Below are 15885 nucleotides of genomic sequence, written 5' to 3'. Positions count from 1 at the left end.
GTGTGAACAGTCAGCACTGAAGTTCAGTTTAATCAGTTTCCTGAGGGAAACTGTCAATAGCTCTGTATGAACCCTGGAACAGTCAACAGCTGTAGGCTGATGCCTTAAAAAAACATTCCTGAGGGAAACTGTCAACTCATTCAGCGGAGCCTAGCTTTAGAGTACAAACTAACTGAAATTAAAAGCTGTGTGTGAACAGTAAATGCCAAAAATAAATGTTTAATTAGAAACAATTCTTTTTTTTCTGAGGAAAAAAACAAGACAAATTTACAGTATAAACCCATGGACTAACAAAGCTGTCACTCATTAGTTAACACTAAACTCCAGTTTTCATAATAAGAAAAGGTTGTCTTTTTACAGTGCAAGTCCATTTAACATATATAGCTTTTAATCTGTGGGAAATCAACAATTAAATCCAGTTTTAATCAGTTTGTCAGGAGAACTCTGTCTCTAGCTTGGTCTATGTGATCTATATTATACCCTGCAAAAGCTGAGAAGCAAGATTCCTGAGGAAAACCGTCAATTCAACAGCTTTACAGAACAAAAAAGGATAATGTATGACAAAAGTCATCAAGCACAAAAGCTGTATACAAAACTAAGTTTTCAAATCCAGTTTGAATCCATTTAAATCTGTTTTCTCATAAAAACTGTCCAATCTATCAAAACCTTTATTAGTACAGATGCAATAAACAACCAAATGCAACTCTTAATTTAGTAGCTTTACATCAATAATTCTCATTTACCAGAACCCTGAGACTAATGTAAAACAACAGTGTATATTAAATTCTGGTTTGATTCGTATTAAAATCTTAAAATACGAAGTCTGTCAAAGATTTTGTAGTATGAACCCAGAAACAATCTACAACACTCCATAGCTCAAACACAGCTTAAACCAAAACTGCATCCCATAAGAAACTCAATATTCAAAATTGAATCCAGTTTGTATCAGTTTTAACCAGTTGTGTATGAAACAACCGAGAGCCACATTTAAAAAAGCACTGTTAGTACTATTCTTGAAGACCACTGGAAATTCAGCTTCATTCAGCTTTATTTAGCTGAATCGATCCCATTAAACACCAAAGCTGCTGTCTATTAGTAACTCAGCATTGGAATTTGAATCCAGTTTAAATCAGTTTTTTTATTAAACAACCAAGAGCCACTTTAAAAGCAGTGTTAGTATGATTCCTGACGACCACTGTCAATTCAGCTTTATTTAGCTTAATCAAACCTCTTAAACAACAAAGCTGCAGTCTATGTGAAACTAAGCATTAGAATTTGAATCCAGTTTGAATCAGTTTAACCAGTTTTGTATTAAACAACCAAGAGCCACTTTTAAAAGCAGTGTTAGTACGATTCCTGAGGACCACTGACAATTCAGCTTCATTCAGATTTACAGTGTGAACCCATAAAACGTCAAAGCTGCATACTGAGAAACTCAGCATTAGAATTTGAATTAGATGTATATCAAACAACCAAAAGCCACATTAAAAAGCAGTTTGCCGTTTAAATATGTGTTAAAAATTCAACAGCTTTACAGTGCAAAACCATTAAACTTAAAGCTGTAACCTATAAGAAACCAGTATAAATCTGTTGTATTCTTTTTTTAAGGAAAGCTGTCAAATCTTTGAACAGCCTTGTAGTATAACTCCAGCATAACTGCATTAAAATTCAGTTTTTAAATCGAATTCAGCATCTTTACAGCTTTAAAATCCACCTTTATTTGAATTTGCACACTAATACAGATTACTGGTTTATATTGAATCCTGATTTAACCCATTTTATGAAAAGAAAAATGGCTTGCAATAATAAAAATCCATGCCCATGCCATGCTAGCTTTCTATCTACATGTCTATGTACCAGTGAGTGTACCAGTAAAAACAGTAGACTAGACTGGCATGGCACACACACACACACACATGCATGCCAGTACACACACCAACACAAAGAAACAGAGAAGCAGCAGCAGCATCAATAAGTGTGTGTGTGTTATCTCTCTTACCGGCTACGGTGTATCGGTCCAGGTAGTTGAGGACGTTGCCGAAGCTGAGGATGCCGGCGGCCGCGGTTGGCGAGCGGAGGCGCTCGAGCGCGGCGCAGCAGCGCTGCCGGGGGGAGCAGGCGCGGAGCTCGCGCGCGCTCGGCTTCAGCGCGGCGCTCATGCTGCCGGAGAGCGTGTGGACCTCGTCCGAGCTGCTGCACGCCTCGAGCTCGCAGCCCGCGCTGTCTACGCACATGCTGCGGGTTTGTGTGAGTGTGTGTTTGCGCGTGCGGCAATAACTACTGCAACAGACGCACGAGACAGAAGGAGGCTGGCTGTCGGTGCCGGGATGCACAGAGTCAGTATCCGCCGGTGCGCTGCTGCAGTGCAGTGTCCTCGCGCTGCTCCTCTCTCCAGTAGTGCCTTCTCGTGCCTTGTGTGAGTGTATCAGCGGCGCGGAGGAGCGCGAGGGAGGAGGGGGCGTGTCTGGGGTCTTTACTAGCTTCGCTCGCGCTCGCTCGTGCTCGGTCCGTCGTTCGGTAGTGCTACGCGCTCCCACCAATGAACCTTCACAATCAGTCAGTGCACAGTGAGGAGAGGTGCGCGAGCTGGGCAGTGCGCGAGCAGCGAGGCCACGCCTCCACAGGGAGTGTGCCAGTGCAGTGTGTAAGTGTGTGTATGAGAGAGTGTGTGCATGCTAAACCACGCCACCAAGAGGCTTAGAGTAGTGTGTGTAGGTGTGTATGTGTGTGTGTGTGTGTGTTTGTTTGCACGCTAAACCACGCCCACTAATGCTTTTAAATGTTGTGAAAAGAGTCTGAGTACTGTAGGCAGAGTGTATGTATACCCTAAACCACGCCCCCATAGGGGCTCCGCGTGAAGAGAGAAGGTGTGTGTAGGCTGTAGTGTTGTCAGAAGTGTCTGAATGCTGTAGTCTAACTTATGTTAACCATACACTGCACGACTTTAAAAAAAAAAAAACATGAAAAGTCTTTTAATAGACTACAGTCTGACACCCTTTCACATCTAAAAGCCCTATCCATACGTGATTAGTTTCTCAGGATGTTCTGGGGTAATTTTCTCTTTTATGAGGGGGTCCCCTGCGATTTTATTCCCGTCTGGAACTAACATGTACGTGTTTTTCTCAGACGTCCTCTGAGAAATGACAGGCTGAATTAACAGTTTTTTTGCTGAACTCCGTGGTCGCAAGGTACTTTTAGTCCCATCTGAATCCACAAGTCTGAGTTTCGTCTCCTCACTTTTATTAAAATACAATAGCTATTTGTCCACTGCTACTCACCGTAGTTACATTTTGGGCGCACATTTCCACGGAGATCCACGTAAACACAACAGCGAGTGGAAATAGAGGAGCTACTGAATGCGGTCACGTGAAACTCACTGGTCCTCCTGTTTTTTTAATTGCAGTCCAGATGCATGTTGTGCTTACATGAATCTCCATGGAAACAAGCACCCACAGTGGAATTACAATGCGTAGCTGTGGACGAATAGCTATTTTATTAAATGTGAGGTGACGAAACTTAGAGATGTTTTTAAAATTACCGGATGACCACAGAGTTCAAGAATAAAACAGTAGGTAATTCAACCTGTACTTTTCCCAGAGGACGTCTGAGAAAAACACATACATGGTCATTTTGGACGGGAATAAAATCTCAGAGGCACACCCATAAAAGAGAAAATTACCCTAGGACCCCCTGAGAAGCTAAATGACTTGGTCACACACCTTCGCAGTGTGAATGAGCGGAAGCGCTGTGCCTTTAAAATAGCAATCTGCCAATTCAAAGTCAGAGCGCACCTTCCCCTTAAAGCAAATTGTAAGTGAAATGTTGATAGGTTTGTTGCACATTACACCCCAAACACACCCATGATTAATTACGATAATTAGTACATGCCTTATGCACTTTTGGAGCCACTCAAGGCATACTTTTCTTGTCATTACGATAGCAAAGACGCCCTAAATCAAGCTGCACTGTGCAAGGTTAATGGCTAGCCTATAGAGCGCTAAAAAATGGTTGTTGAGTATAGAGTGTTGTAGAGGCAGTGTGTGTAGGCTGTAGTGTTGTGAGAAGAGTATGAATGCAGTGGTCTGTCTGAAGGTGTATGTGTGTGTGTGTGTGTGTGTAAGCTGTGTGCACACTAAAAACTCCCCAAAATCGAAAAGAGTCTGAATGCTTTAGTCTGTCTAAAATTGTGTTGGGATGTGTGTGTGTGTGTGTGTGTGTGTGTGTGTGTGTGTGTGTGTGTGTGTGTGTGTATGTGTGTGTGTGTGTGTGTGTGTGTGTGTGTGTGTGTGTGTGTGTGTGTGTGCACTAAACCAGGCTCCCAAATGCAGAAGTGTGGTGAAAAGGGTCTGAAGGCTTTAGGCACTGTATATACTCTAAACCACGCCCCCAAGAGAGTTTGTGTACCATAACCACGCCCCCATGGCTATCAGCATTGTGAGAGGTGTGTATAGGCTGTGAGAAGAGTCTGAATACCACAGTGTGTGCGTGTAAGAGTGTGTACACTTAACAAAGCCACCTAGTGGCTCAACATAGTGTGTGTGGTTGTGTGTGGGCTGTAGGGTATAATCTGTGTGTGTGAGTGTGTGTGTGTGTATTTTCATCAAGCCACCCCCAGCTGCACCCAGGCTAGAGCATAACATAAGGTGGGGTTTATGTTGTAGGCCACGCCCATACAGCCCCAGAGGGAGTGATAGAAGTGCACCTGTCTTGAGGATAGAAAGTGAACACTGTGATCCACCGGGGGGCGGTTTGTGTAACGAGTTATTTTGATGAGCAAGCCCACCACATTAACCTGGGTGTTAGGTGCCTTGTTTGAGGGTGGTGGCACTATTTCAACATGAATAATTAGTTCCCTAAAGTCAGACATATGGTGTGAGGTACTGTCTCTCATATTAAGCCTCATTTGGTCATTGCATACTAATTTTTAGAATCAGACAAAGTCACACGTCCAGACACGATGATCAGATGTATTTCTGACAATTCAGAAACTCTATAGAACTTTATTAGCGCTACAAAAATGTGTGGTTTTCCTGCAGAGTAGAGTTTGACCAAAGTTTAATTAGTCAGTTCAAGTATCACCCCCAGACTCAGTCCTCATTGTTCTATATCTCAAATGAATAAAGTGGAACTACTGCAGTACCCAACTATCTTCTAGAGTGTATGTTAAGACATGGACTACATAACACTGTTCAGCCCTAATGGGCACACCCTAATACTCCTCATAGAGTAAAATAATGGTCCTTCAGCACTCTGAACAGCTCATTATCAACACCTCCCATTGTATGGTACATGTACAGTATATGATACAGGAGATTTCTATTCAGATTCTATTCAGTGTTTTTCCTATAGTGTCCCAAAAGCAGCTCAATACAAATGTGGGTCTGTTTCAATCTATGAAAAAGAGAACCAAAATTACATAGTAAATGTTAGAAAGTAATGTTCAATGGAATATATTTGGAACTATGATAAATTGCTATCAATTTCTACCCAATTTAGTAAACTCTGATACCGTACCAGCAGGCTAGAACTGCCCTTTTCTGGACTTCTGACCCTTTAAGACTGCGCCATTATTGGAAACTGAATTCATTAACTCCTGATGAGCAGGCAGATTCCTACATTGTTCTGTCAAAGATACTGAGCTGTCTCCTGAGCTGAACTTTGCTTGTTAATAAGAAAATGCTTCAGTTCCTTTAATAAACTTTATAACGGTACTCAACTCAAAGAAAAAAAAAATCTTACAAAAAAGGTAACTACAAATTACAAATACTTCGTTATTTTACCTAGTAAGAAATTTTGGTTATCTATACTTTACTGGAGTAACAATTTCAATGGACTTTTTACTTTTACTTCTTACATTTTCACACAATTAGCTGAACTTTCTACTCCTTACATTTAAAAAAAATATCCTCGTTACTCCTATTTCATTTCAGCTTGTTTTCATTCCGACTTCTCATCGTTCAAAAAAAAAAAAGTATTTAGAAAAATCTTCATATACCATTCAGACACATTATAGTCATTATGTCTTTTAGAAAAATATGTTTTGGTGAGGGGTAATGCACTATAGGCTCCTGTAGTTCAGCCTAAGCTTTTTTCACTAACCCTCCTGTTATGTTCATTTGTCAGGGACAGCAATGATTTTCCAGGGTCATTTTGAACCGGTGCATGTTTAATTATCCAAAAGATGATCTGAAACCAAAAAAATCCTTACAAGCAGTGTAAATATTTTATAACTAACTCCATTGCTAATTATTATATTAATATTTAGTGCAATATGGTGTTTCTTACCTCTAACAGGTAATGCTTCATTGAGGATAATACACAAATAAAAAAAACTTGTTGAAACTTTTTAATGTTTCAGTACTTTATTACTTTTAAAAGACCAACATATAAAACAACAGTTTCACATAACATTGAAACATAACATTGCAATGTTGTTTTAGTTTTAGTTTTTGCAGGGGGTGGTTGCAAATATGTGAGATTAACCATTATCATATTGTATATTGATTACACTAATTAAGGCAAGCAGAAGAAGTTTCATACTGAAAAAATACTTTTAACTATTTTTCCTAGATCTTCAAACTTTAAAACAGGTCAAATTGACCCGTAACATAACAGGAGGATTAATGGCATTTTTCCCCCTGATATTAGTTTTTAACCCAGTACTTTTACACTTTGACTTGTAAAAAGCATAGAGTTGATGCTTCAACTTTAACAGAAGTATTTTAAACCCTAGTATCTATACTTCTACTCGAGTATTGAATGTTGATACTATTCACACCTTTGGTTACGAATAGGAAGAAACACCCCCCTTTCTCCTGGGAAAGTAAATACAGTGATCATTAAAGGTGATATTGCACCATTGCGTTGAAATTGTGATATGACTGTAAAGAACCAGCACTATAACTCTATAGGAGTTCTGCCATGTGTGTATGTGTATGTGTGCACAGATAGGTTAAAGATGGAGGCCAAACTCTACCTGTGTGTCTGACACAATTATGGTAAATGCAATTTTGTATTGGACAAGCTGTACTCTTAAAAAGAAGGATTTCTAAATAGTTCTGAATCTGGACATTCAGTTTCAGGAGAAATGATCAATTAGTGTAGTTTTTTTAAATTACACAAGTTCTTAATCCCCTTTAAAATTCTGTAGTAAGACCTTTTTCCTCTTACTGGTATAATGGTAGAAAATTGTGCACATTTTGCCCAGAAATCTAGTACTTAAGATGTAAATAAAATGTTGTAAGTGGTTAAAAGTTCTCCAATCTCAATATGAAAATGGTTCTTTAATGGTTCACAATTATTCATTTTGGATGACCTTTATTTTTTAACAGTATTCAAAATGGATTATGGATTATTTTAAATAAATGTAGTTTTAGAGCTCAAGTGAGATCTGTTCATTCTATATTATCCCTCAAATAGAAATGCTTAATGTGTATCTTCACTGAAACCCATTCATTATTGGCCATTACTCAGAATTTCATTTCAATAAGCGTCTCTTTTGTTTCCTCAGGCTGTTCTTTCTTTAACGTGTAAATCATCAGTAGATTTTCAGGCCAGAATCAAAGAAAATGAAAATCACTGCAGGCAGCAACTCAGTAACTTATACTGGATCTCATTGAAAAATTGTAAAAAATGGAAAATCATATAGACCTAAGTGTGTGTTAAATTAAGAGCATGTTAAAAAAGTATTAATTCTAATAAATTCACATGTATTCATTTATTTTAATTGTTTTAATTTATTAAATAGTGCTAAACTGTGTTAGTCTTAGTTAGTGTGACACTTAACATCACTGACTGCAGCATTTAATATAATTTTATTTATAGAATATTCAGCTTCTATTCTGTACTTCCCCTTTTATTTAAATGCATTTACAAACTAAATAACTTACTAATGATATTAACAATTCATCTTTTTGGTTTTAAACCAAATGACTTTTGCACCTTCCCTTAGTTTACTGTATGTATGAATAAATTAACTTTACTTAAATAACCAATTAAACTGAAAACTACAGTAAATGTCTACATTGTAATTTCATTGAATTGATGTTTTCGTGTTATATCAGTTGCTTTGCACAATAAGTCTACTTTAAATGTCTTGATCAGGTAATAAAATGTATCTGTATTTTTTTTACTTTATGACATTAAAGTAAAACACAGATTTGATCAAAAAATAAAATTGCTATATAGTGAAGTGTGTAGCATACAGCCAACACAGCTCAGTCAGCAGCTTGAAAATGATGCTGGTTCTTACAGCCAAACACATAGAGGCCACGCAGTTCATCATAATATATGATCTACAAGTGATGGTGAGTGTCAAAAACAGGGGTGCACATGCATTATGCAAATAGACTGTGCCAAAAGACTATAGAAATAAAGCAGCCAATGGCAAAAGACTAAATTGTGTTATTATTACAATTATTATTATTAGTACAAAAGTAATAAAAGTTATAGGTAAAAAACATTTTTAGATAGGGCCTAAAGGAGGTCAAAGGAAAAAAGTGGGGTTACAGGAGGAAAGGAGGGGAAGAAGGAAATGAGGTTAGAAGTAGTTAGTGTGTTAGAGGTGTTAAGAGAGTAAGTGGTCTTTGAAGAGCTCTGTCTTCAGGAGTTTATTGAAGATAGTGAGAGATTCTCCTGATCTGGTAGTAGAAGGTAGTTAGTTAGAGGTGTTAGGAGATTAAGTGCTCTTTGAAGAGCTCTGTCTTCAGGAGTTTATTAAAGATAGTGAGAGATTCACCTGATCTGGTAGTAGAAGGTAGTTAGTTAGAGGTGTTAGGAGAGTAAGTGCTCTTTGAAGAGCTCTGTCTTCAGGAGTTTATTAAAGATAGTGAGAGATTCTCCTGATTTGGTAGTGGAAGGTAGTTTGTTCCACCATTGGGGAACTCTGTATGAGAACAGTCTGGATTTGTGCTTTGTGTGAATGTTTGTTTGGTAAAGTGAGGCGACGTTCATTGGAGGAGGTAGGAAGGAGCTGTTCTGACATCACCTTGTAGGCTATTGTATTATTATAAGTTGATTCAACTCAAAAATCTGCATTTCAATGTATATGTGGCCACAAATGTACACATAACTCAAAATAGTCGAGTGATGTTAGGAAATATCAAATTTTATGAAAAACGTACTTCATTCATTTGAGTTCAAACTAATTGTGGATTTACAGAGTATTATGATTTTGACAGACAGAATGATTAGACCCTTTTCACAGTAAGAATTGTTGAAGCATGTTGATTCTGAGAATTTCCCTCCAGCGGATGGAGGAAATGATAAAAGTGAAAGGAGTTGATGATAATTTAGATTTATCTCCAGAGCAGGGCTGTCCTGTAGGAAATACATGGGTCAACAACATCAGACAGACAGGAAGAGATGCTAGACAAATCATTTTCAGACAAAGGGTCGGTTATCTCCACTCGATATGACTAATCTACTCACCCGCTTGTTACTCCATGGCTGACACAACATACACTGTAAAAAAAAACTTATACAGTTTTAAAAGAAGTTTGAACTACATTTTTTTATCACGTTAATTGAGCAGCAATTAAGTTGAGTCAGCAAGAATAACATTAAGGGAAATGTGGTACCAAGTTTATTTTTTGATGTTTTTACAGTGTATGCAAAAAAAAAGGTTTTCTTTAATGGTTGGATAAATGGGAAATTGAATAATTCTGTTTTAAATGATTTAATGTCTTAAGGATTAAAGCAGTGTGGCTAATATAGCTAACAAGTAATTCATCTCACTTTTACTGCAATGGTACAACAGTTCGACATAATTTAACCTTAATATACGGTTTAACCCACCATATACCCCACTTGTGGCAGTGAACACACACTTACAACAATGAATAGGACAGATTGCTGCTGCAGAATCAAAAGAAATGGGAAAAAAAAACCCTCTGCAGAGTCTGAATCTTAACATGAAGGTTTGTTGTATTGCGCATGAGTGTTACTTACACATTGCGATTAATTCGGATAGATGTCAGATACGGGACACATTATTAAAAAGATAGTGTGAACAGTCTAAAATGAACATTGGAATTGGATAGAAAATAACAGATTTGGCTCACTTCTACCTGCTGCAAAGTATTTGGATATCCCACTATCTACAGAGCATAATACCACTGTGCACAATGGACACGGCTGAGGGTCAGTATTGGTGCTGGTGATCTTTGGGCCCTCAGGTGGCATTGCTTTAAAATGAGAAATTGATGATTTGGTACTAAAACACTTCTAGAAATCACTGTAAATACATTATATAAAATGTTTATATTTTACAAAAGCATTTTTTACTTAGTACTTAGCCTTTACCCTTTACATTGTAGCTGTTAGTCTGGTTACTTAGTATTTGTAGACAGGGTAGGTAGTTCAGTGTAATAATTTTGTTATACAGTGCATATACACTTGTTTCTCTGTGTGTACAACTAATTAACTCTGGGACCTTAATTTCGTATGCATATCTCCGAAAGTGCAAGGCAAAAATCTGGCAGAAAAATGAGCAGAAGAAGAACAGACTGTACATCATATAACAATATAGTTACAATATAGTTACAATGCACAACCACAACTGTCTGTTATATATTTATACTGTAAACACAAGCTTGTTATTTTTAAAGTTTGAACTGTTGCTGTAAGACTGTAGAATATTCTGGGTGAAGCAGTAATAGATGAGTATATCAGTGGCATATCCAGATGGGTCTAATCCAGCTGCATGAGCTCCTGTCCAATCAGAAGCTTTCATTCAGCTTTTCTGAACGTCCAGCATCGTCCACTCCCAATAATGAGCATGACCTACATGACCTGTGATTGAGGAGGGAAATAGGGAAGTAAAACCAGACAAATAAGTGTGTGTGGCCTTTGACCTCTGACCTCTCTCTGTTGTGTGCACGCTTCCAGCCCATGTGCCTCACCGCTGCCTTACCGGCGGCCTCATAAGCCTCAGCCCAGACCAGAGCTCCTCAGAGCTCCTCAGACAGAGCACTGTATGTATACGCCATCACTGATAAGCTACAGAAACACAGGCCTATGGGCAGATCAAAGGTTAGCAATGAGTGTACACAAATGAGTGTGTGTGTGTGTGTATGTGTATGTGTGTGTGTGTGTGCATGTTTGTTGTTGTGGATAGCACAACGCTTCTATCTCAGTAGGAAGCCGCTGCTATTCTGTTCCTTAATGAAAGATATGATAAGTGTCATGAACAGGAAACAGTGTGAGAGAGAGAGAGAGAGAAAGAGAGAGAGAGAGAAAGAGGGAATGCGACAGAGTGAGACAAAAAGAGAAACAGAAAGAGAGAAATAGACAGAGAGAGAGTCGCAGAGAGAGAGTGACAGAGTGAGAGAGACAGAGGGAAAGAGACAGAGAGAGTGACAGAGAAAGAGACATGAAGAGAAGAGAGAAAGAGGCAGAGACAGAGGAAAGACAAAATGAGAGAGACAGAGGAAAGAGACGAAGAGCAAGAAAGAAACAGATATAAAGGGAATGAAAGAGAAAGAGACAGAGAGAGGGAGAAAGTGGCAGAGATAGAGTCAGAGAGAGACAGAAAGAGAAAAAGAGGAAGAGAGAGAGACTGGTGATCTTCGGGCCCTCAGGCAGCACTGCATTTTTAAAAACAGGCATGTTTTTGTTGTTCTGTATTAGAAATTACATTACATTACATTACATTACATTAAATTACATTACATTACATTACATTACATTACATTTGGAAGACGCTTTTGTCCAAAGCGACTTACAATAGTGAAGTACAAAAGTAATAGAAGTTAAAGGTAATAAACATCTTTAGATAGGGCCTAAAGGAAGTCAAATGGAAATAATGGGATAGAGGAGTGAAGGAGGGAAAGAAGGAAATGAGGTTAGAAGTAGTTAGTTTGTTAGAGGTGTTAAGAGAGTACACTCAGAAGCACACTTCCAGAAATCCCTGTCTGTCATTGAACACAGTCCACAGTGCAACCCACAAATACAATACTTTATCTATATACCAACAGAATCTAGAAACATCACCCTCAACTCAAAACTGTTCTGTGGTCAGATTAATCAATTTTTTTCTTTTAATATTAAATGGCTCATTTTGGAAGAGAGAATAAATAAGCAGGTGTCCCAGTACTGCTGTCCATATAGTGTGCCAGTGTGCATACTGATATGAATAGCTCAACTGAACTGAAAAATAAGCCGCAGTGCAAGCAGAGAGCAGAGGCAGGGAGGAACGGGAGCAGAAGAGGACATGAAGTAAAAGAGGGTACAGAGTACGGTGAGGTAGGGAAGGAGATGCTTCTCTCAGGCTGTCACTGGAGAGGACACTGAGAGAGAGAGAGAGAGAGAGAGAGAGAGAGAGAGAGAGAGAGAGAGAGAGAGAGAGAGAAAGAGAGGGAGAATTATAACCGTAACTCTCATTCACGAGGGAACACAGTGTAACGTTCTAGAACTGGAGAGGCTTGAAGAGGCCGAGCAGTACTCTCAGCCGTGCATTCAACTAAAGCACACTCTGAAACTTTACACTAGCCTTAAAGTACCAATACCATTAATAAAAAAAACAGTATTGATAGTACACTATGTGCAGCTAAGAGTTTATTGAGCCCAGGAGCTAACCTCCAAAAACTTAGGAAATGAATGTAGTTGCAGGTGGAGCTTATACAGCAGTGACGGGGTCAGCACACACGCACGCATGCACGCTTTAGAGAAGGTTTAGAAGGTTTTTTAGAGATCTGGATGGACTTACGGCTCTGGTGTGGGAGTATTTTGGGAATATTTTGGTCAAATGAGTGAAGAGAACCATCAGCGCGAATGAGCCAGTATGTGGCCTCCGTTGCTCGATCCTGCTGTACAACATCAGAAAAATTTGACAGTTTCTGACGCAACAGGCCACTCAATTACTGATACAAGCAGTGGTCATCTCACGCCTCGACTACTGCAATGCCGTACTAACTGGCCTCCCGGCCTGCGTAGTAAAACCACTCCAGATGATCCAGAACACAGCAGCACGTCTGGTCTTCAACCAGCCAAAACGGGCACATCACCCCACTGCTCATTGAGCTCCATTGGCTACCAGTTGATGCTCGTATCAAATTCAAAGCTCTTACAATCACCTACAAGGTGATGACAGAACAGCTCCTTCCTACCTGCACTGATCACTCCTGAAGACTTACGCTACCTCCCGGCCACTGCGCTCCTCCAATGAACGTCGCCCCACTTTACCAAACAAACATTCACACAAAGTAATCCAGACTGTTCTCATACAGAGTTCCCCAATGGTGGAACAAACTACCTTCCACTACCAGATCAGGAGAATCTCTCACTATCTTTAATAAACTCCTGAAGACAGAGCTCTTCAAAGAGCACTTACTCTCCTAACACCTCTAACTAACTACCTTCTACTACCAGATCAGGAGAATCTCTCACTATCTTTAATAAACTTCCGAAGACTGAGCTCTTTAAAGAACACTTACTCTCCTAACACCTCTAACTAACTACCTTCTACTACCAGATCAGGAGAATCTCTCACTATCTTTAATAAACTCCTGAAGTCAGAGCTCTTCAAAGAGCACTTACTCTCTTAACACCTCTAACAACAAACTAACTACTTCTAACCTCATTTCCTTCTTCCCCTCCTCTACCCCTATATCACATTATTTCCCTTTGACCTCCTTTCGGCCCTATCTAAAGATTTTTTACCTTTAACTTCTATTACTTTTGTACTTTCCTATTGTAAGTCGCTTTGGACAAAAGCGTCTGCCAAATGTAATGTAATGTAATGTAATGTAACTTTGATTCAAAACAGTGGAAACGAAGCTGAGATCTCATTTAAAGCACAACCATCCAGCCCAATTCATCCAGCTGAATACTGAATATGAACATTGTTACTCCAGAGACATCCTGCCTCAAGCTCCACAGGGTGAACATGCTGTTGTTCCTTGCTCCGATTTTGTTTTACAGTTACATTAAAAATACGTTTATAGTAAGAGCTCTGGCCTGCTGAGCTATCTGTGTCTTTGATCATATGGACACGTGTGTTTTTGAGCTTAACTGTGTTTTATAGCATATACATTACAGTATATCATCAGAAAAATGAATTTGCATATGCCTTTGTGTTATGAACAGAGTTAAAAAAAAGTTGAATTAATGTAAATGTTACTTTAATCTATATGTTGTTGCTTTATTTTTTGCATAAAGGTCTGTTTAATATTTAGTGCAGTTTTCTCAGAACCTACAGAGTCCTAGGGTGGTTGTATTTTTTTTTATTTAGGATATTAAAATATTTGTGTATTAGAAGCCTAATCTCTGCTATTAATAATAAAAAGTTAGTTTATCTGTTAAATTATTTAATAGTACTATTAAGCTCCTTTGGAATCCCAGAAGCAGAAAAAAAGCATTTTCTATAGCTGCGCTTTAAAATGAGCTGGAGCTTCACAGCATGAAAGAAAAGCAGCAACTATTGTTCAGCACCTCCAGGAACTCCTTCCTTCAAGATGCTGAGAAAACTATTCCAGCTGACCTCATGAAGACACTGAGATTAAAATACCAAGAGTGTGCAGATCTGTCCTTAAAGATAAAAAAGTACTACTTAGAAGAGCCTAAAGTATAAAACTTATTCTGGTTTGGTTAACACGTTTTGTTTACAAAATAATTCCATGTGTTACTTTAGAGCAGGGGTCGGCAATAAAGTTTGGCCACGGGCCAGATATTTTCCAAGCCATTACGTGGCGGGCCACAAAAATAAATAAATAAATCCTGTTTTGGAAAATGAAGTGTAATGGGATGGAGTGCTACCGACTAGTAGCCCGCCAGCTCAGAGGGTTGTTGAATGCAATTGCAGAACAGTTGATCTCAAAGCAGGTAAACCCAAGAAGAAAAGAAAAAATAAATAAATACACACACCGCTCCTCACGCAGGATCAAACCCGTGTCATCAGGATCGCGGTACAATACACTACTGCTGCCCCGGCTAGTGAATTAAGACACAGCCCGGAAAAAACGCCCTCATAAGGAGATAGGGAGCCCAAAAACTGGCAGAAAAATGAAAACAGACAGACACTAAAGTCACAAAAACACGAAAAAAATTGCTTATGTTTAACTGTCATAGAAGCACAAAACTCATTATTTGAAAGTATTTATATCTCCCTCATCTGCTGACTTGCCCAGGAGAGTAGGTACAGATTCCTCCCTCAGATAAAGTCTGCTGACTTTGTATGCATTTAAAATGTATTCATTTAAACACAAGCTGCCTTTTAGTGTGTAAACATTTTATAATGAATGAAACCATAGATATGCTCTAAAATTATTAGTTTTATATTGTCTTTACTGAGAGCTAAAATATTTTGTCTGTTTCTGAATCAATTTCCATTTCTTGAGACCTTTTTAAACACTTGCTCGAAGACACATTTGTTGTATATTAATATAATCAAAAGCAGCTTCTGTTTTTGCTCATGATTTAAAAAAAATCTAGAAATCTGAAAAACAAGAGCACTTCCAATCAGACAGTTCAGCGATGTGTTTGAGATTCACAATCGCAGATTGAATATGTACCATTCCACAGAGATAAAAACGTCTTCCTTCCTGTTCATCCTGATCTTTTCCATGTGTCCTTCATGGCCTGCAGAAGATGATTTGTGACTGACATTAACTGGCTATGATACAACTGGCCATCTCTAAACACATTCAGAGCATCGTTCAGCAGGAGTACTCCACAGGTCAAACTCTTTCAGAAGCCCCAATCAGAAGGTCAGTTAATGTGCAGAGATGTTAATATTTGATGAAGTTGTGTTTGTCCTCCTAGAGGACTCATCAGAAGGCCTTCCTGAGGCTGAGAGTACTCTGCAGATAACTTTCCTGCTGGAAACAGGAAGAGATAGATGCTCATCCCTTACCATGAAGCTTCCCTAATCTAATGGTTACTGGCTTG

The 15885-nt window shown here is 38.8% G+C and overlaps 1 protein-coding gene across 1 annotated transcript in view; it reads right to left on the bottom strand.

Annotated features, from left to right (window-relative positions):
• The window catches only part of spns2 (spinster homolog 2 (Drosophila)), a 175355-nt gene extending 172749 nt beyond the window's left edge, over window positions 1-2606 (bottom strand). Inside the window, exon 1 of the mRNA XM_022667647.2 lies at window positions 2000-2606. Within this exon, the coding sequence (XP_022523368.2) occupies window positions 2000-2234 (235 nt within the window). The 5' untranslated portion in view covers window positions 2235-2606. The remainder of the gene's footprint in view (window positions 1-1999) is intronic.
• Between the last annotated feature and the right edge of the window lie 13279 nt (window positions 2607-15885).

The sequence above is a fragment of the Astyanax mexicanus genome, chromosome 1 (genome assembly GCF_023375975.1).
Source record: "Astyanax mexicanus isolate ESR-SI-001 chromosome 1, AstMex3_surface, whole genome shotgun sequence".
Lineage (NCBI taxonomy): Eukaryota > Metazoa > Chordata > Actinopteri > Characiformes > Acestrorhamphidae > Astyanax > Astyanax mexicanus.
This window is presented reverse-complemented; position numbering and strand designations above follow the sequence as displayed.